Source organism: Lissotriton vulgaris, chromosome 2_2 (genome assembly GCF_964263255.1).
Source record: "Lissotriton vulgaris chromosome 2_2, aLisVul1.2, whole genome shotgun sequence".
Taxonomy (NCBI): domain Eukaryota; kingdom Metazoa; phylum Chordata; class Amphibia; order Caudata; family Salamandridae; genus Lissotriton; species Lissotriton vulgaris.
Genome location: NC_141688.1, coordinates 15,391,957 through 15,418,027, shown reverse-complemented (window position 1 = coordinate 15,418,027; position 26,071 = coordinate 15,391,957). Strand labels below are relative to the sequence as shown.

Genomic DNA, 26,071 nt, shown 5'->3' with positions numbered 1-26,071 from the left:
ACCTTCACAGAGTCTGTGTGACACTCTCAATGCCTTTTTTGTGGACAAGATTGCTGCAATAAAAAAAAGCATCCCCCTGGGCTTGTCTGCTATCGACTCACCGCCTGGGGGCAAGAATGGCCTTGCACTCTCGCATTGCCCCTATGTGTTGCAGAACGATCTGATGGAACTTATGTTGAAGGTTAAATCAGGTTCGCCTAAGGACATCTGTCCTCTGAGAGTCCTTAGAGAGGTGGCAACCTCTGTTGGAGGTAGTCTCCGACAATTTCAGCTTGGACCTGGTATATAAATCCTTTAAAAAGGCAGTCTTCTCTTTATTCGAGTGAGCTGCAGCTTCCGTTGCTGGTCATTAACATACATTTTTACCTTTTTCGCAGTTTATGCCCCAGCAACGTTGAAGTTTGAAAAGTACTGGTAAAATCCTGTTGACTTTTGCCAGTCATGATTGACTTGAATATAGTCAAGTGTTGCAAATGAAGTATTGTGTGCATAATAGATTTCTGGCAGCCCTATTATCCGGGTTAGTCAAATATATTTCAGAACATCTTGCACATTTAACTGGAAAGTGCACACCAGAAAAAGACAGCTCTTTACTTTCTCTTGACGGTGTTACCAGCTTAGGGCTCAGAGGCGTTACTATGCTGCCATTAAGGAGGCAAACATTAATTTCTATGCGGAGCGCGTTGCTGGCTCCAGAAACAATTCAAAGGAAATCTTTACCATTGTTCAGAGTTTCTTAATCCTAGTGCGGAGTGCACAGACCTGCCTGTTTCGGCTGAGTGGTGTGAGAAATTGTCAGGCTTTTTTATTGATAAAATCCAGGCAATACAGGATACCCTAAGATCTGATTGTGTAGGGCAGGCTGAGTTGCACATCTCGAGCTTGCCAGCTCCCACTTTGCTAGTTCCCCCTTTGATGGATTTCCTGCCGATTACTTTGATGGATTCACTATCCTTTTATCCCTTAAATCTGGTTCTCCTACTAACCCGTGTCCTGCTAGGTTGCTTGCAGGGGTCTCAGAGGTAGTTAATCCGGAGGTGAATGCCATTATAAATCTATCGCTCCATACTGGCATTGTCTCTCTGGTATGGAAGGAGGCTAAACTTCTATCGCTTCTGTAAAAGCCTTCCTTAGACCTGGACATACTCACTAGCTATCGCCCTATCTCCCTTTTTCCAGCGGTGGCCAACGTGTGCGAAACACCGTCTTTAGCCAGCTAGCCACTTTTGTGGAGTCATCTGGCGCTCTTCACCCTGCCCAATCCGGATTTAGGGCATCATACAGTACCAAGACCGCTCCTGTGGAAATGTCGGAGGCAATAAGGGAATGTTTGGAAGCGGGCGGCAGAGCGACCTTGATTTTATTAGACCTCTCTGCCGCCTTAGAAACGGTCCCCCATCAACAACTTCTTACCCGGCTTTTTAGCATTGGCATGTCTGGCCGGGACTGGGAGTGGATTAAATCCTTCTTAGAAGATCGTACACAGCAGATCTGGATGCCATCTTTTTCCTCAACCCCTCGGAGGGTGTCTACTGGAGTTCCGCAGGGCTCGACTCTGAGCCATTTGCTTTTCAATATTTATATCACACCTTTGATCTTTCTTGCAGAGGAGCTGGGAGCGAAAGTCATAGCCTATGCCAGAGGTCTTCAATCTGTGGGGCGCGACCCACAGGGGGGTCGTGGAGTCCTGGGAAGGGGGTCGCAGATTCTGCCAGAGTGCAGTTCCTGGCGTCGGGCTGATCGAGGGTGCTCAAGGCGGAGGCCGCCTAATTCACACCGAGGTGTGAAAAACATCAAAGCCTCGTTAACAAGTAAAGGTCTTTTAAAGACCTGTGATAGTACTCTGGTGTGCCTTTGTGTGTGTCCAAGCTGTTTCAGCCAGGCTGACATACAGGAGCTGGGGGGGGTGAGGGGGGTGGGGGAGGAGGCTGTAGCCCTTTGAGTTCAATGGACTTAGCTGTGGGTTTATTTTTACTTTTAACGTTTTATATAGCGCTAGTTTAACCCGTAGGTATCAGAGCGCTTTACAAATACACAGTAAACAGCAGAAGGACAGCAGAAGGACATTACAATCATATCATTGGTTCAAGTCCCACAAGCCCTCATAACTGGCGCCTGTGCAGGAGAAATGTGGCTGAGAGTCTGTTCTTCATGGCGAGATGTTTTCACAGCCGGCTGACGCCACCCCCCCCGGGGGGGGAGGGTGTCGTCATGCAGGGAGGCACAGATATGCCCTCCCATGAGAGAGGAAGACAAGGTGGGTGGATGAATGATGAGTGGATGGTTGTAAAGATGAAAGGGTGGATGGATGGATGAAGGATGGATGGATGTGTGAAAAGGTGGGTGGATGGAGGATGGATGGATGAAAGGGTGGATGGAAGGATGAAAGGGTAGATGGATGAGGGATGGATGTATGGATGGATAAAAGGTTGCATGGATGAATGATGGATGGATTTGTGAAAAGGTGGGTGGATGAGTGATGGGTGATTGGATGGATGGGTGGATGGATGAAGGATGGATGGAAGGATGGAAGGATGAAAGTGTGGATGTATGGATGAAGGATGGATGTATAGATGGATAAAAGGTTGCATGGATGAATGATGGATGCATGCATGCATGGATGGATGTGTGAAAAGGTGGGGGATGGATGGGTGGGTGGATGGATGGATGAAAGGATGGGTGGATGAAGGATGGATGTATAGATGAAAGGGTGGATGGATATATGGATGGAATAATGAAAGGGTGGATGGATTAATGAAAGGTTGGATGGATGAATTAATGAAAGGTTGGATGGATGAAGGATGGATGTATGGATGGAAGGATGAAAGGGTGGATGGATGGATGATGGATGTATGAATGGATGGATGGATAAAAGGTTGCATGGATGAATGATGGATGGATGTGTGAAAAGGGGTGGAAGAGTGATGGGTGGATGGATGGACGGGTGGATAGGTAAAGGATGGATGTATGGATGGAAGGATGAAAAGGTGGATGGATGGATGGATGAAGGATGGATGGATGTGTGGAAGTGTGGGTGGATGAATGATGGATGGATGGATGTGATGAGGTCAAACAGGCGCATTTATGGTTGTCGATAGTTGTTTATGATGAGGAGTACCAGTTTCTAGAATCTTTTGTCAGAAGGGGGTCCTTACGCCTAAAAAGGTTTTACAAGGGGGTCTCGGCATCAAAAAGTTTGAAGACCTCCGGCCTATGCGGATGACACCCAGCTCCTCTTCACTTGGAAGGAAAGTGTGACCTGTCCCCTACAGTAGCCCAGTGCTGTCTTTCGGCCGTTTTCAAATGGCTGGCTAGGGCGCAGTTGAAGTGTAATGTGGATAAGTATGAAGTCCTTCTTTATGGTTCCTTACCTCTGTCCTTTAGGGAGACTCTGTGGCCCTCAGAGTACCCCCTGCCTAAGTCATCTGTCAATCCTGTAAAGAATCTGGGAATCTGGTTTGGGGAGGAAGGTAGGTTTACTGTGCAGATAAAGCGATTTGCGGGGGCGTGCGTTGGTATTTTAAAATCTCTCAGAAAGATTTTCCCTTTGCTGCCTAAGTCGGCCAGGGAAATGGTGACGCGGGCTCTTATCCTGTTCCATATTGAATATGCTAATGGCTTGTACATTGGACTTCAAGGGTTTCAGACAAAAAAATTACAAATAAGACAGAATTCGGCAGTTAGGGTTCTGCTGCAAATCCCTGGGAGTTCAAGTATGAAACAGCAACTACAGGACCTGCATTGGCTGCCTGTGGTCCATCAAGTCCAGTTCAAGGCCCTTACCCTGGCTCATAGAGCCTTGCATGGACTAGGCCCGGCCTACCTCCTGAGGCGCTTTGCCTTCTACGTCCCACGCAGAAGTCTCCATTCTGCTACTCAGCACCTGACAGTTGTCCCCCTCTTCCGCAGGGTTCGTCTGGGGGTTGCTCTCTCTCTGTTAAAGCAGCGGAGACCTGGAATTCCCTCCCTCTGGAGTTGCGTAATATTCAGGATACCACGCTATTTAAGAAACAGTTTAAGACTTTTCTTTTTAATCAAGCCATTTAATTTTTTATGCTTTGCTGTTATGCCCACCAACCGCGCTGGGACACTCTTGAGTATCTGTGCGCGATATAAATGTTTATTAACATAACATATACAAAGGTAAGTCGCGCTTTAAAATAAGTTTACACTTTTGAGTATGTTTACTACTTTTCGGTATTCATAAACTGCACTTATGTAGTAACTTACACTTTCATAGTTTTGGGATTTCAATATATTAAACAACATATTCATATGGGTTGGATGTTCGTTAACCTAAGGACTGAGATGATGATGTGTTGGGAGAAATGCAGATTATCATCTACATATAGCCAGATTCTGTCCTCTGATACATTATCTGATTTGTATCTTGAGACCTGTGCATCTCCATGGAGCTAGTCCGCAAGGAGTTTCTGAAAACCCTGATGTCAAAAGTCAGGCAAGGTCACATGACGCTGTGCTAATAGTATAATTTGTGACCCAGGTTTGGTAGATGGTAATGAGTAATGTGTGTCCTTAGGATGCCAAGAAGGAGCAGTGAACACAGGCATAAGAGATCGCACAACCTTCAACCCACCAGCTCACTTGGTTCCAGCGCAGGTACTCACTTTGAGTAAGCGGTGCTGACAATAGTAAGCACACTATGTAACACCAACAACAGATATTTCAAAATCTTCCAAAGAAGGAACATTTGGCCTTGCAAAATCTGGCAAATGACAAGATCATTAAGATCAAGCCGGCGGACAAGGGTGGAACGACCGTCATTATGAGTATTACATCTTATCGCACCGAATGTCTGCGCCAATTGGATGGTTTTACCGACCCCTTAAAATGGACCCAACTAAAAGGCTCACTACGGATATAACCAAAATGTTCGATGAGGCTAAAGACAAGGAGTGGATCACACCAAAAGATCACACCAAAGAGGCGGCATTCCTTAACACATTCCCAGTCACTCTCTACTTTTATGTATTACCTAAGATACAGAGGCCTCCACCTGGGAGACCCATCATATCTGAAATTGGTTCTCTCTTAGAGCCCTTCTCTATCTTTGTGGACCACTTCCTCTGTCCCATTGTGAGAGAGATGTCAACTTATCTCCAGGACACCAAAGACATCTTAACTCCTTCGCTGCAGTGGTAATTCCGCCGCAGCGCTAGGGGTAGGGGGAGGGGAAGTGGGTGCGGCGCTCCCATGCTCATGACGGAACCGCTCCGTCACGAGCCTCGGGCGCGCTGTGCTTGTGACGGAACGGTTCTATCACGGCCCGCCCGCTCAATAGAACACGCCGCGCAGGCGCGAAATCAATGCCGCGCCAGGCGTGCCATGACGGAACCGCTCTGTCAACAGCACAGCGCGTCCAAGGCTGGTGACGGAGCGGTTCCGTCACCAGCATGGAACCGGTTAAGATTGCTAATGGACACTCCGTTTGATGGCACCCAGGACTACCTTGTCTCGTTTGATGTGGAGTCACTCTACACCTGCATCCCCCAAGACGAGACTTTGGCATCAGTAAGATCACTACTGAACAACAGGAACCTGGATTCCATCTCCCCGGTAGATTTCATCATGGGGTGCGCCAGAATAGCCATGAAGGAGAACTTCTTCCGCGATGAGGACACCATGTACCTACAGACTTAGGGCACTTACATAGGCAACGTTTTTTATGTCCATCTTTTTGAACAGGAACATGTCTTGGCAGAGAGTAATCCACAAAGGAGTCACATTCTACTATGGAAGGGTTACATCGATGACGTGTTCGTCATCTGGCGAGGTGAACCGGACACCATCTGTGACTTTCACAACTGGCTCAATACCAGGAATGAATTCTTTAAATTCATTTTTGAATTTAGTAATACCAGTCTGCCTTTTCTGGACATTTGCCACTTTCCCACAAGTGAAGGACTCGGGACGGAACTGTACAGGAAAACCATGGCTGGAATTGACTCTTGTCCTATACCAGTTACCACCCGAAATCATAACGGGACAATTTGCCCTACGGACAGTTTCTTCGCATCAGAAGAAACTGCTCATCTATTGAGAAATTCAATGAGCATGCAAAGTACTTGTTGATTCAACTCACAGGAAGACAATATTTGGCCAAATTGGTACCCTCTTTAGAAGGCATCAAACAACAACCGAGATGCTCTAATAGAGACACTGGAGGGTTACAGAATGCGAGATGGCATCATACGCTGCTAAGTCCAAAAGAATTAGGACCGCATTTTAGCCATTGTCCAGCATCAACCTATTGTTTTAGATACATAGTTACAATATGGAATTCCACAAAGATTTCATCTGGGGGAATGCAGAAAAGATAGCAAGGTAACCAGACCTCACCAAAGTTGCACACTATCCAGACTAATATTAAAAGCAAAGGTCTGCAATCTCGAGAAAACAAAAATTTACTCAGATTCAGCATTAGAAAATGCAAGTTTGAAAGATTAATCAAAAATCAGAATTCTAATAAGCATCCCATGAGTGTGTTTGATATCAATGAATGGAGGATCGAATTGGAGTGATTGCTTTGAATGTCTTCTGCTCACCACCATGGAAATAATACAAGAAGGGAAAAAACGTGTATGGTAAGGTTATGCAAAAAAGAAAATCTGTCTTCCAGAAGACAACGAAGAATGAGTAAAGTGCAGTGTTCTGTTACACCCGATCTTGGCAGATGTTGACACAAAAACAACCAAATAAGCTTTTTGGTCTACAGTTTTGCTCAGCTGCAAAAAATGTAAACGGTATTATAGACACTGATGTATAGTGCCTAGAGAAGGTTAAAAAAGTGGTACATTAGAAATTAATGCTAGCAACATATGATGAAGGGACATACGGAATGATACTGCACAACCGTATCAGTCATAGACAGCACTCAAAATATAATCCACTACATTATATAGTACAATAATAAAATAGCATTTAAATAAAAACAGTATCAACCACATTTTTACTGTGCCAAAATAAAATTGTTCTTGGTTCTAGTTAATTGTCTAAAATGTCTCTAAAACTAACACTGTATTTATTGAAGTTATAACCTTTACATGTAGAAAAGGTGATAACAATTGTGGGTACCCAGGATTACAAGTTATTGTTTCCCTCTTATAAATGGACCTTTAACGTTGATTTTATTCTCTTTTGTAGGAAAAGCGTCCAGTCCCTGAGCCAGGCCCAAATGGTATGTTTGTGTAAGATTTCTCTATTTGGATGCATCTAATCATAATGGTTACAGTACACCACTCCAAATTCTTACTTACAATTAGCTTGCCTTAGTTCTTTGATACATATTCCTAGGTAATAATATATATTTAATGTTGTTGGTGACACCCCTAGTACATCAATAAAATTACAACATATTACTATTACCATAATTTAGGCCATACTTATATTCTCTTTTTAGAATGTTTTAAGTGATGTCCTCCCGGTAAGTCTGCATACACCATGCTCTAATTATGCCTGCATTCTTTTGCAGTGTTTCAGTGTGAACTCATCTTGAAAGAGGATAGATAGATACTTAATGTAACGAGTATCTTATTTTTAATCTGTGCCGTCGTTGAATCACTTACTTGAGTGAAGGTCGCCACATTTTTGTGGACCCATTTACAAAAATATGTTTTACTTTACTGGAAACAGTCAGGAAATGTTTTTTAATCTCTTATAGTCATCTTTTTCGTGGAATAGGTTGAGATTATCCTCCCTCCAAACGCAATTAATAGGCCAGTTTGCCTTTAAAGTTATATTATCTATTAGTAGCTTTATTGTACAGTTACTTAAAACTCACAATATTAAAAACTTCCATCATCAAAATGTCATTAAACCTTGTTTTACATTTATGTTATAAAAATAAGAGGAGAAAGTTTTTACACTCTTTAAAATCATAAAAAGTCTCTATTACATTTCAGTATAGTTTTTTCTGAGTTTGTAAAGTGAATGTGCCTCAGTATACCAACGCGTAGTTGTGACTCTCAAGTGTCTTAGCGGGCTGTTCCTTTATTAGATTGAAATGCTGTTGCTTTCTGTATTTAAGATAGTCCATATGGCTAGCTCTTGAGTCTTCTGACCACAGTATCGAAATACTTTGTTAGTCTGCAATTTAGCTGGATCTATTCAGGATTAAAGCACAGCATCACAGCCTGCTTGCAACTTGTTATGCCCTTTTGTTTCCATAATGCTCGGAGTAAGGAACGCCTTAGGTCCATCAGGTTTGGGCATATGCAGATTATATATATTAGGCCCTCTCTCCCTGATCTGCAAAGACGGCAAAGGTCTTCGTCTGCTCTCCTTTTCCAAGGTGGCAAGTGGGGTAGTATTGGGAGGATGCCAAAGCGTAGATTTAAAAATGTGTTTTTTGTCGTCTGCGCGAGGCATGTTTTCAGGTATTCCTACGGTTTAAGAGCTTTGTAATCTTTTAGCACTGTTCATCCATGAGCCCTCTTGGCCAGAGTTTCTTTGTCTTCTATGGATGATATCATTTTGGTTACTTTTGGTATCACCTTTTTGAAGCTTTTGTTGTCTGTGGATGACTCCCAGAGGTTGGTTAATCCCAGGTACTCCAGTGGTTCTTGTAAGCATTTCCTGGCGGGTGAGTTCGCTCGAATGGAGAGTTCAGTCCAGAGGTGGGCGTTTAAGGATCCTTGCTCTGCGCTTCTGATTTTGCGCCAACTTTTTATGTAGGCACCTCTTCTCTCCACCGTTTGTCTCTGGAGGCCAAATTCAAGGCGGATTTGAGCAGGGGAGACATAGTTCGGCAGATGGAAGATTGCCCTATATGCTTCTGCTCATTGTTTTTGTCTAGAGCTGTGGCGTCTTTCCCTTGCATGGGTTCACTGCCGTATTTGAGCATTGGCTGTAAACGTGCTCCGATGAACTGTAGGGGGGGATCTAGTGACCGGTCGGGGAGAAATCTCTTGAGGGGCTTCATTGAGAAGTAGATTGTTGTGCCCTTCCGACGATGGCCTGTAGTTAGGGTTTAAACAAACCTCTGCTGTCTAGAAGAACACCTTGGTATTTGTAGGTGGCTATGTGGTCTAGCCTCTGTCCGTCCAGGAACCATGCTAGTTTCTTCGTTTTATTGTAATTCACTGACATAACTTTTGATTATCTATTAGATTTTTAATTCGTTTTTAAATAGCATCATAAAAGACAGCAGCAGCTAAAAAAACAAGCTGCATAAAAGCAAGTACATTGATCAAGGAGTAGCTGTAAAGTAGCAAAACAGGTTTACCTGAGGAAAATGTATCCTTCTGAAAAAGAGGTACAATATTGTTTTCCCTTCAGATTCGTATAGAAGGAACAAAACTTAACAAAAATGCAAAGTATCATGCTTCGAGACCAAATCACAGTTACAGGGTACTGGGGTACATTCCCTTTGCAAACCCCTGGGAGCCACAAGTAAATGGTGGTTCAAATTAAGCCTAAACCTAGTTAATAAAAAACGATGGCTCAGAGAGGACCCTAGCCTTAGATAAGGTTCAATGATGGGTGAGGTTTTCAGTGTAACATAGGATCTATCTGAAGATTCAGTAGGTTCTAACAGGCACATGCATCAATGTTGGCTTTTGCGATTTCTTAATTGCAATTTTTAAGGAATCGCAATTAAGGAATAGCTAAAGCATGTGGAAATCGATTAAAAAAATAGCGATTTCTAAACATTACATAATTGCGACTCGCAAATTGCGACTCGCAATTAAGGAATATCTACCCATTCATTCCTATGAATTGGAAGACATTCTCAATTTGCGATTCTCAATTAGAGAATCGCAAATTGAAAATGCAATTTCAAAGGGTGCCAGGATGTCAAAAGGACAAATTACCATGAAGTTCGACTTCATTGTAATTTGCGCCCCCTAGTAGCGAAATCGCTACTTCAAAGTGGTTCTTGCATTGCATTTAAGGAATCGCAAAATGTGATTCCTTAAATGCAATCGCAATTTGAGAACTCGCAATTAATTATGAATTCTCAAATTGCGAGGGCAATCTGTGACAATCCTTTGTCACAGATTGCAAACTAAAAAACAGTAGTTGAATCAAAGTTTTTAGAGATAAAAGACCAAGGCTCTCAGCGCTACACTTCAAAGTAATGACTTGGTGTTTGCTTTGCAGTTATTTCTCTTTCATACATATCTAATACTGATGATTTTTTGAGTAAAATTGTATTCACTGGATGCTTGTTGTGTTAACGCATGCTGTGGCACAGTCACTAGAGTCTGCAAGTCTAGAAGCACTTTGCTTACTGGTGAGGAAAATAATTACCAACTATGCCAGTCCACCCTTGCATCCATTGGTTAGTTTGCTGTGGGTGCCCTGGTATCTGGTGATCGATTTAACCCTGATCTCTTGACTGGGGGTGAATGTTTTGATTTGTTCTGCATTCCGTCCATCAATTGTGTGTCTTTTGCTTTCTTGACCTAAGTGCGCCTGGTATGCCCAGACGTGGGTCCCTGGCTCACTGTGTAACTGGATTCAAGCTATCCTGGCTGATGAGGGGTGAAACCCTGAAACCGTTCCTAGGATGTTTGTTTCTGGTCCAGGGAGGACCTGGCTTGGCAGTTTGGGCTGTACTGTTCCCATGAAGAACCGGGTCAAGACTGATTCACATATGGCCAGGTCTAAACTGGGGTGGCATGGTGAGCAAAAGAATAATGGATTTAACCCAGATCTCTTGACTAGGGGTGTATGTATTGATTTGTTCTGCATTCCGTCCATCAATTGTGTGTCTTTTGCTCAAAACATACCACTTGCTGTCAAAATCAAAGTTGGAGATTAAGTAGGCACCAGGGTCATGAACAAAGGGATAACATAATAATATATCTCTAGCCTGCTTGGGCTAGAATGAGCATTCCAATTATTCCAAAATCTGAATGACCTTCTCTAGGTCCCTTAAGACCTCCATGGACATCTACAGAGGTGAGCTACCCCTTGGTTCACAGAAAGGCTCAGGGGTGAAAGCCAGCTCACCCTAGGTGATGGCTGAAGGTGATGGGCTTCCCTGGTCTCAGATGTAGTTGTGCTGGTAGGGTTTGGTTCTTGGTCTGCTGGCTGGGGGTGGCCTTATACTTTCAGAAGATGGGCAATCTGTCAGATTATCCTATTCATTCCTGGCAGCAGGGCTCTGTTCTTGTGATTTATCATTTCTCCAAGCACTTGCAGTACAATGGTTCAGACGGACAGACAAGTCCTCATCTTGATGTTGGTCAGACTCTTATCCAGTCTGCTTTTGGGAGAGAGGGCACCAAGAAATGTTCCTCTCAGAGTAACATATTAAACAAATTACTAGTCAGAAGACACAATACGTATTCTACCTCGGTGGTGAAGTCTGGCCAGTTATGATATCTTTAGCTTTTACTTCCTTGGGTATTCTTCAATTCCAGAGATGCAAGCCTCTGGTGTAACCATCTCTTGTGTTGGTCAGAGAGAACTGTACATGAGGAAGCAAAGGACCTCGGTTATAGAAGTCTGAACAGATGTTTTTTCCAGAGGGTATCAGTAGACCTTCCTCTACAGGGTTGTAAGTAAAAGACCTGTACCCTTATCTAGAGATATCTCAAGATTGCATCCACCATTGCCAGTCTCTCAGCTTCCGTAGAGGGCATGGTAGTTACCCATAACATCATAACTTGGCTCTGGTCTATCACAGCATGTAAAATAGTAGAACCATCCAAGTGCATGTGATAGTTAAGCTCACAGGGAGAAAGTGGCACAGAGCTAGCCAAAGAAGCTTCATAACATGACAGTATAGCGCTATCAAGCCAGGCAGAGAATTCTGAACTGAAGAGATTACTTGAACGTGATCTAAAAATGTGGCTAGTCATGTGTAAAATGTGGTGTACAAATCTGTGCAATTGAGCAATAGACAAGTGAAAAGAGAGACTTCTTGTGAGAGGAAGAGAGACAGTTTTTTATTACTGTAGAAATTTACTTATGGAAGATCATGCTCATCACTGAAAAAAAGAAAAAAGTGATTTAAAATATCCCATTTAGGCTTCAAAACGAAGTCTTTGCCTCTAAAAGAAAGACACTTGTCAAATAGGTAAAGTTAAACATACCTACATTGTAATGTATGCCACAGCCCCCCAGGAACTATCAATTCAAGAAAAGTTTCTCTCAAGAGTCAGCAGCTAGCTTACGATACAGCTAAGTTTTTCTCAGAGCTAGGTTCCTCTACCCAAGTCCGAGCCAAACTGAAATACCAACTTTACGAATACATTGAGAAGGATTTTAAAAAGTCATGGAAAAGATGCAAAGACATTAAACACGATTCTTGCATCATAAAGAAAAGCTTAAAGTGCAAGATTGAAAAAAATGGGAAGGTTGTGCGTGGTTTATTATGTTCGATATGTTTGCAGAGGAATGATACAACTCAGAACAAATCTAGATTGAGTCAATACGAGTGTAGGTCCAACAACTAATGAATTGAATTATTCACTAGTAATCCTTCTCCTCTGATCTGTTCCTGAAGTGCGTCTTTTTTTCCTCAGAGGTTCTCCTCAGGATGCACTCTGTCGGAATTTGTGGATCGGACGTTCACTACTGGCAGAAGGGTCGCATTGGAGATTTTGTAGTGAAGAAGCCAATGGTACTTGGGCACGAAGCCTCTGGAACAGTAGTGAAAGTAGGATCATTTGTGACTCATCTGAAACCAGGTGAGTGGTCTATGTATTGAGAATCATCTGTATACCCTCCTGATTGTTTTTTCATGCATTGAGAGCTGTTCAGGAATACTGACAATGGCTAAGCGAACAAGGTTGCTGATATTTATTTATTTATTTTGAAAGTTTTATAGAGCGCGGACAAGACCCTTGCGGGTATCAGAGCGCTTTACAGTAAATATGTTTAGTTATATCGTACATAAAAGATATGCAGGACCAAAATACATAACATCATAGAGGATCCAAAAGAAAAACAAACAGAATGCAGAGCAGGAGAGGCCTGATGAGTCATGATAGTACAATAAGGATAAGTTAGTCAAATATATAAAACATCAACTGAGCAGACAAAAAGCAAAGCAATAAGGTGCATAGCAAGGGCGGACTGCTAAAGCATGGTAATGGCCACTATATTGATTAGGTTGACAGGTTTACTGAAGGGTATGGAAATTCTTGCGGAAACATGGGGCTTTGTTTAAGTGAATTTTGCCATAAGGATGCCTTTTACTTCCAATTTAAAAAATGAGGTGGAGGGGTTCAGCCTTGTTTCCGGGGGAAGGGCATTCCAAATCCTGGGTGCCATTCCTGGTAAGGATCGTTCATAAGTTTTTCTCCTGTTAAATTTTTGTTGCTTCAGAAGGAGGTTTTCCGCACTTCTTGTGGATCTTATCCCACCGGATATTGTGAGTTTTTGTGTGAGATAGCTGGGTGCCTTGTGATGTAAGGTCTTATGCGTCATGCATGCTATTTTCAGGTGAATTCTGGCTTCAAAGGGCAGCCAGTTTAGAGATTTTAGGTCAGGGGAGATGTGGGTCCTTCTTTTCGAGCCAGTGATGAGTCTCGCTGCCGCATTGGTAGAAGCTCTTAGGGGAGCTGTAGTGGCTTTGGGGATACCGCATTGCGAGACACTGCCATAGTCCAGCCGAGGTAGAAATAGAGCTTAAACCCCATCTTGAAGTCATTGGCAGGTAGGAAGGGTTTCAGATTCCTTAGTGTATTAATCTGAAAGTTTGCTCCCTTCGTTGCGTTACTAATGTGCTTCTGCATATTGAGGTTGCAATCTAGAGTTATACCCAATGATTTAGTTGAATCCACAATGGTTGGTTGACGTTGAGTGCTGTAAGGTGTTTGATCCAATCGTGGATTATGGGGACTTTGGCGGGTGGGTCAATTAAGAGGAATTCCATTTTTAAAGCATTCAATTTGAGATGATTCTCTGCTAGCCATGTTTGGGTGGTCTTAAGAGTAGTGTTAAGCAGATTAATGTAGTCAAGGGTGTTGATCTTAAGGTACAGTTGGATATCGTCAGCATACATGTGAAATTGCATGTTGGATGTTTGTAGCAGATCGGTGAGTGCTTCAATGAATACGTTAAAAAGTGTTGGGGATAGCAAGGAGCCTTGTGGGACTCCTAGCGTAACTGGAACGCGTTTGGACAGGGTGTTGTTGATCTTGAATTTTTGAGTCCGGTTTTGCAAAAAAGAGGTAAACCAGGTAAGTACTGATCTTGATAGACCCATTCTGTGATTCAACAAATCTATCAAGTTCTCGTGTTTGACTGTATCGAACGCTGAGGAGAGGTCTAGTAGGATAAGAAGGCATTTTCCATTTTGATCAAGTATTTGTAGTGCATCATCAATTTATTTATTTATTTTTTATTTTATTTATTTAGATATGTAATGCGCCTTATCCCCCCAGGGGTCTCTAAGCGCTCGTCAGAGGGTGCACACAGACTAAATGGGGGGCTGCTAGGACGTACCCCATGCCTCCAGGAAGAGCACAGTTTTAAGCTTCTTCCTGAAAGGCAGGAGGTTCATTTCCTTACGCAGGCTCACTGGCAAGTTGTTCCAGGCCACAGGAATTGCATTGGAGAATGCTCGCCCTGCCATCGAGGACAATTTGAAACGGGGGCAGACCAGAAGGGTGGCATCTGCTGATCGGAGGGTCCTACTGGGAGCATAGGGAACTAAGTGCTCCTTGATGTACCTTGGCGCTTGTCCATACAGGGTTTTATGTGTGGTGCAGAGGCCCTTGAACTTGATTCTTTGCCTAATTGGGAGCCAGTGGAGCTCACATAGCAGTGGTGTAGCATATGTCCGTATTGGTTTCCTAAAGATTAATCTTGCCGTGTCGTTCATGACTATTTGCAGTCTTGCCAGCAGTTGGTAGGGAAGGCCAGCGTACAAAGAGTTTCCATAATCCAGGTGTAACAAGATCATAGCTGAAACCGCCTGTCTGAATGTGGCCGAGGTCAAGAGTGGAGATAGTTTCCGCAGTTGTCGTAGTGGGCCCACGCAGGTGCCGACAACTGACGAGACTTGTTGTGCCATAGAGAGTTTGGAATCTATGTGAATGCCTAGGCTTTTAACAGCTGTTGCCGGTTTCGAAGAGGGCCCTAGTTCTTTTGGCCAGAGGAGGTCGTTCCAGGGCCTGGACACTGTGGTGATTGCCAGCACCTCGGTTTTATCCGGGTTTATCTTTAACGAATTGGCTGACATCCAATTAACCGTGAATTTTAGTATATTTTGCAATCTTGCGTATGCCGTAGATGAGTTGTCAATTTTTATATTAATTTGAGTGTCATCGGCATAGTTGTAGAGCCGGCACTCCATCTGATTTAGTGCAGAGATCAAAGGCTGCAGAAAGGCGTTAAAGAGGAGAGTGAAAGTGCCGAGCCTTGGGGAACTCCGTATGAGAGACCTGCTGGGTTGGAGACCAAGTTTTCCAGTTGGACTCTCTGCGAACGGGATTTGAGAAATGAAGTTAGCCAGGTATGAGCGGTGCCCTGAATGCCCAGATCCACCAACCGTGACAATAGTTGGTCATGATTGACCGTATCAAATGCCACGGAGAGGTTTAGCAGCACCAGGGCATACAGTTTTTTTTGTCTGCCCTGAGTCTCAGATCATCCAGCACAGAGAGCATAACCAGTTCCATGCTGTGATGGGCCCTGAAGCCGGCCTGATTCGGTTATAAAAGATGATTATTTTCGAGATGACGGGAAAGGTGTGGAAGGACATGCTGTTCAATTACCTTAGCTAAGAAAGGTAATTATGAAATAGGCCTAAAATTTTTCAAGATCTTGGTGTCGGCGCCAGGTTTCTTTAGGAGCGGCATCAGTCGGAGGGGACCTGTCTGTTTCCAGGGGGCAATTAAGGAGGGAGAGTACATCGTCCTCTATTCCTGGCAAGGCCATTTAAAAAATCCTAGGTGGGCAGGGGTCCGTTGGTGACCCAGATTTCACTCGCCCCACCAGGACAGCCAGCGCCTAGTGAGTGGGGGTAGCGTGGTTAGAGGGTGGGTGATCAGAGGGGGTGTCTGGGAGGGATTACTAGGACAGCTAAAGCTCGGGTGCGATGAATTTCTGTCAGGATATCTGATATTTTATTAGTGAAGGAGTGGAATTTGTGACAGTCTTCTTGAGTAAAGAACAAAGTCTGCTCCTTGTTTTTCCTTAGCTCAGTCAGGACTTTAAAGGTTTCTTTCTGGGGGTTACTAGCCGCCAAGATTCTGTCCTCATAGAATTCGGCTTTCCTGGATATGATAGCCTGTTTGTACAAACACCTTTACATACAGAACCCCGGTGCTGGGTTCATACTCTTTGCGCCAAGCTCTCTCGCTATGGCGCTAGGAACGCTTCAATAGCCTAAGATCATCGTTGAACCAGGAAGCACCTTTGCCCTTGTCCAGGATTCTCACCCTTCGCGCCGGTGCTGTTTCGATAGCGTTTTTGAGCTTTAGAGATAAATTGAGGCTAGTGGCCTCTCTGTCGCCCTCGGGTTGCGTAGGTAGGTCGGGGTTTTTTAGGATGGCTATCAGATCATCTGCTTTGATCTTATTCCAGCTTCTTAGGACTTTCCACCCTGGTGGTGGCTTTACCGCTTGCCCTGGGAATATGAGTCGACCCTGCAATAAATGGTGGTCTGACCACGAGCAGGGGGAGATCAATGATGTGTGTCATGGCTGATTCCGTGCTGTGATTTGCACGGAAGCCGTATGGATGTTTGTTAAGAAGGTTATAGTGATCAATATGTTTTGTCAGTTGGCGGTTGGCCTTTCTATGGTAAGCATTTCTCTTTCTTTTTAGAGTCATGAATGTAAATGTAAATGTAAATGTACATGTATTTATATAGCGCAAATCACCGACCCGGTATCTAAGCGCTTGCTTAGGGAGAAGCTTGGCAGATGGGACCGATCTCCAGTTGCGTGCAGCAGTTCTGAGAGAACGTCTATCCTTGTTGAGAGGACCGTTGAACCAGGGTTTAAAGTCTTTTGTGGAAACTCTCTTTAGTTGTAAGGGAGAACATTCGTTAATTATCGAGGTCATAGAGTTGAGGTAGTGATTGGTGTGATCATGTACGTTGGAAGACCCAACAGGGGGTAGAAGTAGGTTGTGGCTTGAAGCAGGAACCTGTCAGGGTTGAGTCTTTTCCAGTCTCTTTTCCATACTTTAGGCTTTGTGGATTGGACCGAGTTAAGTTTGACTGTTTCCTTGATAAAGAAGGTGATGATGTGATGGTCTGACCAATCACAGGGGAGGATCGACTCCAGGTGAGTGGAATCGCTCTTAGAGATTATTAAGTCCAGAGTTGCACCTTTATCGTGTGTAGGGCTGTTTCAAATTTGGTTGAGGTCTAAGGCGTCGAGGATGTTTTTGAGACTGTTGACTACTATGTCGTTGGGGTCATTCCAGTGGAGGTTAAAGTCACCAAGGAAAATGTGGGTGTTTTGTCGACCTGTGTATGTTGTGATCATGTCCAGGAGGTGTTCTGTGAAGAGGAGGTTGTCACCAGGTGGGTGATAGATGATGTGTAGCGAACAGACAGGTTTGCCATTACTGTTGATGTCAAGTCTTATGTATTCACAAGAAGGGAGAACCGAGGATATGGCTCTGTTTACGGTGATGTTACTCCGGTGTATGCATGCAATAGCTCTTCCTATCTTACGAGTCCTGTCCAGTCTGATGATGGCATAGTTTGGGGGTACTAGGATGTCGATGAGAGGCGAGGAGGATTCTGTAAACCATGTTTCAGTGAGAATTATCAGGTCCAGATCAGTAGAGGTAATGAGGTCCGCTATGTCAGTGGCGTGTTTGGAGGCCGATCTGCAATTCAGGAGTGTGCATTTAAGCCGGGGTGTAGCGGGGGACGTGGTGTATTCCTGCATGATTCTGACTTTGCAGAGATTATTGTCGATGATTCCTCTATTGTTGCGAGTAGAGGGCCTATGAGGGTTGGAGAGGATAGGAGGGATGGGCATGTGTGTGAGTGAAACAGGGGTTGCAAAGAACTGTTCGTAGGAGAGCAGGAGAGAGCGAAGATCAGTTTCCGAAAAAGGGTTGTTGGTTCACATTGGGCAGGAGGATAGATTACGAGAGGGTAAATGATTTCCAACTGGGAGCATTGTGTTTGTGGGTGCTACGGAGGTGAGTTGTGGGATTGCTAGGTATACTGGTTCTGTAGGATCTGGAGAGCCCTGATTGTCTCGATAGCATCACTTTAAAAGTGTGGAGATCCTCTTTGATTAAGTGAAGTGTGGACATGATCTCATCTAATCTAGTGTCTGGTGTGGTTATGATTGGGGTTGGAGGTGGTGAAATGAGAGTGTGTGTCTGCGGTGTGGTCTGGTTGGGTTCCTAGGCTGGTGCAGGAGTGCGCAGGTTAGTATGTGCAGATGCGTGTGTGTGTGTGTGGGAGGGATGTTGATGTTGATGGCTGAGTAGTTGGTTTGGCATGCTGGTGGGCAGAAGTGTGAGGTGAGATTGGAAGTGGTGGGTGTTCAGAGGGTGGACTGATGTCTGAGAGATCAAGGGGTGACCCGTAAAGTACAGGCGACTGAGCTGTGGGGGATTGGTTAGCATGGGTGGAGGCCTCAATAGGTGTGTTATGGCGAATCGGGGAAGAGGTAGGGGGAGATGGATTAGGGGGGGTTATGTTAGAGGGGTAGAGATCTATGGTGGATCTCCTAGTGAGTTCAATTGCTAACGGAGGTGCGGATGTAGGATGGGTCTTGCTATATGAGGATTGATTGGTGTGGGGGAGTTCGGGTTGGATGTTTTATTGAGAGGAGGGGCTGGGGTGGGGGGAGAGGTTGGTTAAGAAAGGAGTTATGTGGGCAGGGTGAGGAGTTATGGTCATTCCTGGAGTGGGTTCAGTTGCTTATGGGGGTGCGTATGTAGTTTTGTTCATGCTAGGGGGGATAGGGCGAACTGGGAGAAGTCAGTGTTGGGTGTGGTATTGTGGGGGGTGGCTAGGGTACGGGGAGAGATGATGGGGGAAGGGGTTGTGTCGGAGGGGTGAGGAGCTATGGTCATGCCTTGAATGGCTTCAGTTGCTGTGGGGGGTGCGGATGTAGTCTCGGCCATGATGGGCAGAGGAAGCGTGCAATGTTTCGGTGGGTGCTTTTGGTGTATTAGTGGGAGTAGTTGTCAGGGTAGTAGGGGTACAAGAAGCGGTTGGATCCGATGCCCGTGATGGTCGGGGGGAGTGGCTTAGGGGGGGAAGACGAAGGGGGTTAGGGCGGTAGCACCTCGAGTAATGGTTGTGGGGTGGATTGGGAGGCAGCTTGGGGATTGTCTACTTGTTCTTTAATGATGGGGAAGATGTTATCCAGGAGATTTAAACTATGGTCCGTGGCATGGATGAGGATAGTACCGTTGTTATAAATAGTGATTGTTGCTGTTGCTTGGAGGAGTTGGGAAGGGGCAATGTAAATAGCTAGAATATGTGCCGATTTTCTCGTGGAAGAAATCCTAAATGTGGCTAGAAGTACTTTCCTCCATTGAGCTCTCCTTTTCGTGTGGAAGATGATGTCAAAGGTTGTGTGCCTGTTACGTGGGGAGAAGTAGGGATCAGCGTAGAGAGTTTCAGGGTGTGATTTGATAAAATTGTGTTTGAACCGTTTGGCCAATTTTTTTGTGAGGCCACGTGGATAGATGATGTTGTATGTGTGAGTGCCTGTGAGTTCCATGATATGCGTGGGCAGATAGTCAAGTCAAGTCAGTTAATTTATATACTTTTATTTATTTTATTTTATAAAAACATTTGTAAAGAGCGAACAACGGCCCTTGGGCAACTCGGCGCTGAAGTTGCTGCATTGTTTAACCAACAAGGGGGGCTGAAGTTCATTGATTAAAAAGCCAGATCTTAAGTTGCTTGCGGAAAGACCAGAGGGAGGTGCTAGTTTTGATTGAGTGTGGCAGTGTGTTCCACAATTTCGGTGCGGCTACCAGAAATCTTCTGTCACCCCATGTGACAGATTTGGTTCGGGGTACCACCAGTTCATGTGAGCTGGATGAGCGTAAAGTTCTGGATGGACAGTAGGGAATGAGGTTTTGGGTGAAAAATGCGGGTCCAGCATTATGTAGAGCCTTGTATACCAGGCACAGAGACTTGAACTTGATTCTCTTTCTCACCGGTAGCCAGTGAAGCTGTCTTATGGTGGGTGACACCGGTTGATATTTGGGAATGCGCCCTAGGAGCCTGGCGGCTGCATTCTGAATAGCCTGCATTTTCAGTAGCACTTTCTCCTGGGCACCCAGAAACAAGGCATTACAATAGTCTATGGTAGACAAGACCAGGGAGCTCACTAATGTTTTGCCGGCACTCTCGGGTAAGAAAGGCAGAATTTTCTTGATGAGCCTTAATTTGTGGAAGGCTGAGGAGGAAATCTGGTTTACGTGAGGTAGAAAGTTCATGCGATTGTCGAACATGACTCCCAAGTTCCTCACCTTATTGACCGGGTCCGAGGGCTGGCCCATGGATGATGGCCACCAAAGGGGGGACCACTCCGGGGATAAGTTGCCAAAAATTACAACTTCCGATTTATCGGAGTTTAATTTCAGGCAATTATGAGCCATCCAACTCCCAATTGCCAACATGCCCTGATTGAAATTGTTGGCTATTTTGAGCCCGTCATTCTTGACTGCAAGGACCAGTTGAGTGTCATCTGCGTAGGAAGTGAGGCTCATCCCGTGTGCTCTGATGACTTTGGCAAGGTCCGACACATAAATGTTAAATAGTGTCGGACTTAGGGATGAGCCTTGAGGAACTCCGCATGGCAGTGACAGGGGGGAAGATTCAAAAGGTCCGATAGTGACGACCTGGGACCTGCTTGCCAGGAAAGAGGCAAGAAGATTCTTAGCATTCCCTCGGATGCCTACCCTCTCGACACGGTCGACCAGAGTGGCATGGTCGACCGTGTCGAAGGCCGCCGATAGGTCCAACAGGATCAGGACCGCTGTCCCTCCCGCATCCCGGATGGATCTGATGTCATCCGCCGCTTTGACCAAGGCAGTCTCAGTGCCGTGGAATTGGCGGAAGCCAAACTGTGATTCGTCCAGGAGTTTGTGTTCCTCGATAAAGGAAGAGAGTTGGGAGTTCATTATTTTTTCTACTATTTTAGCCAGCAGTGGGAGACTGGCAATAGGGCGATAACTTTAAGGTTCTTCCTTGTCGAGGTTGGGTTTTTTGAGGAGAGGTTTTATGAGGGTCTTTTTTAATGTCTCCGGGTAGATGCCTGTATAGAACATGGAGTTACAAATTGCAGTCATGGCCGGGAGAACTGCTTCCATAATCGGACGTAGGACCTTCAAGGGGCATGGGTCTAGGGCCGAACCCGATTTAATGGACGACACGATGTTCTGTACCTGCAGGCAAGTGACCTCTCTGAACTGCACAAAGGTGGGACCCAGGTGGTGAGTTGAAGGTCTTGGGGAAGGAGTGGCGTTGTTGGCAAAAACCCGATAGATATCATCAACTTTGCTAAAGAAAAAGTTAGACAAAGCGTCACAAAGAGCTTGGGAAGGGGGAGGTGTCAAATCGACGGAGAGACCAGCTAGCTGTTTAGTGGTCTAGTATAGTGATTTATTCGAGTTTTTAGCAGTTTCTATTCTATCGCAGTAATACTTTTTCTTAGCCTCAGAGATTAAGGTTTTGTATTTTGCCACTGAATCTTTGTATTTAGATTTGGCTTTGTCTGTATAGTTTTTTTGCCAATGTCTCTCTCTATTCCTGCACTGTTGCTTTTGTGTGCGTAGTTCCTCAGAATACCATGGGGCCGACGGGGTCGATCTGTTGCGGGACCGTTGTTTGACTTGAACCAAGTCTGTGGCCGCAGAGCTTACCCAGTTGTAGAATTGGGAGGTAGCAGCGTTGGGATCGGTAGATAGTGTAGGAGAAGTGTCCTTAAGCAGAGTTTCCAGCCTAGTTTTGTCTATGTCGTCCCAAGCCAAATAAGGTTGGCGGGGATTGGGATTAGATTTGCCAGCCAGGGAATCCTGCGCTGACAGAGATGCCAGGATGAGATGGTGATCAGACCAAGTTAGGGGAAGTATTTGAGTGACTTGAAGGCCCGGGGCATTGGTGAAGATGCCATCCAACGTGTGACCTCCTTCATGCGTGGGGGAGTGAACCAAGGGGAGGAGGCCAAAGGTGGACATGTCTTCTAGGAGAGTGGCAATATCAGAGTTATCTGGTATGTCAAAATGAAAATTAAAATCACCTAAAATAGTGAGGGAGTTGTCGAGCGCAGATGCTTCCAAAGTGGACCTAAGATCAACAATGAAATCGTTCCTGGGCCCAGGAGGTCGGTAAAGAAGAATCCCCTTGAAGGTGTGGGATGGGGACAATTTGATCGCGAATTCTAAGGCTTCACAGGAGGTTTGTGTCATAATTTTGGTCCTTACTGCGAAGGTATCACGGGCAATGATGGCAATGCCGCTGCCTTTTTTCTTTATTTGCCTATCCAGTCTGTGTGTGGTAAACCCAGTAGGAACGGCAATAACTAGATCAGGGTCGGACGCCTGATCCATCCATGTTTCTGTCATGAACAGTAGATCTATTTTGTGGTCATGAATCAGCTCATGGATGTCTTGGCTGTGTTTGCCAAGCGAGCGGACGTTCGTGAGAGCGATAGTATAAGTTTTATTGGAGTTGTGCTTTCCACCAGGGGGTGATTTATGGATAGAAGGTATCTTGGCATGACAACCTGAACAATGCGTAATTGGGCTAGTGAGCAGAGAGTAAGGGTTGGATATGAGACACGCCTGACGGGTCGAGGGGCGTAAATGCAGGAGCTGGGCAGCGGAATAGTGAATACGCTGGGGAAGAGGATGTGAGCCAGGGGGGGTGGGCCTAGGCCCGGGCCAGGCGCGGACGGGCGCAGACTGGCTTGCCTTTGGCGCGCCTTCGGCGCGCCGCCGGCGCACCCGTTGCGCCCGCAGATCTGTTGTTTACATGCATAATTAAAGGGGTGGGAGGAGGGTGGGAGGGGCGCAGAGTTATCCGGCCAGCCTTCCCTGTCCAAGATGGCGCCTGAAGTTGTGCTGAAGGCTTCCCAGCGCCTGGTAACAGCGGCGCTGTGGGAGGCAGAGTGCAAGAGCCTCGGCGATTTAATCTCGCCTTGAGGTGGGGAGCGGATATTTTAAAATAGCACAGGTTAAAATATAATACAGGTATTAAAAGCGATTATCACATCAATCGTTTCAATTATACACAAAGGGCAAGAGAGCGTAGATTACCTCCGGCTTCTGCCTCAGAGGGAAAAACAACAGAACCTCGGGGGAATGAAAGGTAACGCCCTTATATATCCTGGGAGGGCGGGAGGGGCGCAGAGCTATCCGGCCAGCCTTCCCTGTCCAAGATGGCGCCTGAAGTTGTGCTGAAGGCTTCCCAGCGCCTGGTAACAGCGGCGCTGTGGGAGGCAGAGTGCAAGAGCCTCGGCGATTTAACCTCCCCTTGAGGTGGGGAGCGGATATTTTAAAATAGCACAGATTAAAATATAATACAGGTATTAAAAGCGATTATCACATCAATCGTGTCAATTATACACAAAGGGCAAGAGAGCGTAGATTACCTCCGGCTTCCGCCTCAGAGGGAAAAATAACAGAACCTCGGGGGAATGAAAGGTAACGCCCTTATATATCCTGGGAGGGCGGGAGGGGCGCAGAGCTATCCGGCCAGCCTTCCCTGTCCAAGATGGCTCCTGAAGTTGTGCTGAAGGCTTCCCAGCGCCTGGTAACAGCGGCGCTGTGGGAGGCAGAGTGCAAGAGCCTCGGCGATTTAATCTCGCCTTGAGGTGGGGAGCGGATATTTTAAAATAGCACAGGTTAAAATATAATACAGGTATTAAAAGCGATAATCACATCAATCGTTTCAATTATACACAAAGGGCAAGAGAGCGTAGATTACCTCCGGCTTCCGCCTCAGAGGGAAAAACAACAGAACCTCGGGGGAATGAAAGGTAATGCCCTTATATATCCTGGGAGGGCGGGAGGGGCGCAGAGCTATCCGGCCAGCCTTCCCTGTCCAAGATGGCGCCTGAAGTTGTGCTGAAGGCTTCCCAGCGCTACATACCCAGGGGTCTCAAGGCGCTTGAGGAAGGGTGGGGAATTACTTGTCGAATATCCAGATTTTAAGTTGCTTTCTGAATGCTAGGTGGTTCTGAGTGAGGCGAAGGTGAGTGGGAAGTGAGTTCCAGGTTTTCGCCGCCAGGTAGGAGAAGGATCTTCCTCCCATGGTGGTTTTGTTGATGCGGGGTACAGCAGCAAGGGCTTGGTTGGAAGAACGTAGCTGGCGGGAGGGGGTGTAGAAGGAAAGTCGTGTGTTGAGGCATTCGGGTCCAAGTTCGTAAAGTGCTTTGTGTGCGTGGGTTAGGAGGCGGAATGTTATCCTCTTATTGACGGGAAGCCAGTGGACGTTTTTCAGGTGATCAGAAATGTGGACTTTACGCGGGATGTCTAGTATGAGTCTGGCTGATGCGTTCTGGATGCGTTGGAGTTTTTTCTGGAGTTTTGCGGTGGTTCCGGCGTATAGGGTGTTTCCGTAGTCCAGGCGGCTTGTAACCAGTGCGTGGGTGACCGTTTTTCTACTTTCGGTGGGGATCCAGCGAAATGTTTTTTTGAGCATGCGAAGAATGTTGAAACAAGAGGATGAAACGGCGTTGACTTGTCTGGTCATCGAGAGTGAGGAGTTCAGGATGACGCCCAGGTTACGTGCGTGGTCCATCGGGATGGGTGCTTTTCCAAGGGCCTCTGGCCACCAAGAGTCGTCCCAGGCGGAGGGGGAGGTACCTAAGATAAGGACTTCTGTTTTGTCTGAGTTCAGTTTCAGACGGCTGTGTTTCATCCACTCAGCTACTTCTTTCATTCCTTCGTGTAGGTTGGTTTTGGCGATGTTAGGGTCTTTGGTGAGTGAGAGGATCAGTTGAGTGTCATCAGCGTAGGAGATGATGTTGAGGTTATTTTGGCGTGCGATGGCCGCGAGGGGGCTCATGTATACGTTGAAGAGGGTGGGGCTGAGTGAAGATCCTTGTGGCACGCCGCAAATTACTTCAGTGGCCTCTGACTTGAATGGTGGGAGGCGGACTCTCTGAGTTCTTCCGGCAAGGATCGAGGTGAACCATTCCAGTGCTTTTCCTTGGATTCCGATGTTTCTGAGGCGTTGTAACAGGGTGCTATGACAGACTGTGTCGAAGGCTGCGGAGAGGTCGAGGAGGATGAGGGCGACTGTGTCTCCATTGTCCAGTAGAGTTCGAACGTCGTCTGTTGCTGCGATGAGTGCAGTCTCAGTGCTGTGTTTGGCTCGGAAGCCGGACTGTGAGGAGTCGAGGGATTTGTTGGTTTCGAGGAAGGCGGCGAGCTGGTTGTTGACAGCTTTCTCGATGACTTTGGCCGGGAATGGAAGGCGCGAGATGGGGCGGTAGTTTTTGAGTTCGGTGGGGTCAGCTGTGGGTTTTTTCAGAAGGGCGCTGAGTTCGGCGTGTTTCCAGCTTTCCGGGAAGGTGGCGGAGTTGAGGGAGCAGTTGATGACGTCTCGGAGGTGTGGTGCTATGATGGAGTCCGCTTTGTTGAAGATGTGGTGAGGGCAAGGGTCTGTGGGGGATCCTGAGTGGATGGAGTTCATCAGGCGGATGGTTTCCTCGGTGGAGATTGGGTTCCAGTCAGTGAGGATGTTCAAGGGGGGTGAGGGTACGGAAGAGGGTTGGGTGGGTTGGTCTCCGGGTTGGTTGTCGAAGCTGTTGTGGATGTCTGCGATTTTGTCGTGGAAGAACGAAGCTAGGGAGTCGCAGAGGGTTTGAGAGGGAGTGATGTCGTTGGAGTTGGCAGTGGGGTTGGTAAATTCTTTGACTATGTTGAATAGTTCCTTGCTGTTGTGAGCGTTGTTGTCTAGTCGGTCTTTGAATGCGGCTTTCTTGGCAGTCCGGATCAGTTGGTGGTGTATGCGGGAGGCGTTTTTGAAGGCGTCCTTGGTGCTGGTGTTTGGGTATTTTTTCCAGGCCTTTTCAAGGGAGCGACAGAGTTTCTTGGATTTCTTAAGATCATCGTTGAACCAGGGGGCGTTTTTGCTGCCTAGTTTGATTTGACGTTTTTTCAAAGGTGCTAGGTTGTCGGCGCTGTTGGTTAGCCA

General features: G+C 45.9%; 1 protein-coding gene across 1 annotated transcript in view; it reads left to right on the top strand.

The window, feature by feature from the left end:
* The window catches only part of SORD (sorbitol dehydrogenase), a 288,944-nt gene that overhangs the window by 13,669 nt on the left and 249,204 nt on the right, over window positions 1-26,071 (top strand). The window contains exons 2-3 of the mRNA XM_086959185.1: window positions 7,165-7,198; window positions 12,498-12,662. Coding sequence (XP_086815311.1) covers window positions 7,165-7,198; window positions 12,498-12,662 — 199 coding nt within the window. The remainder of the gene's footprint in view (window positions 1-7,164; window positions 7,199-12,497; window positions 12,663-26,071) is intronic.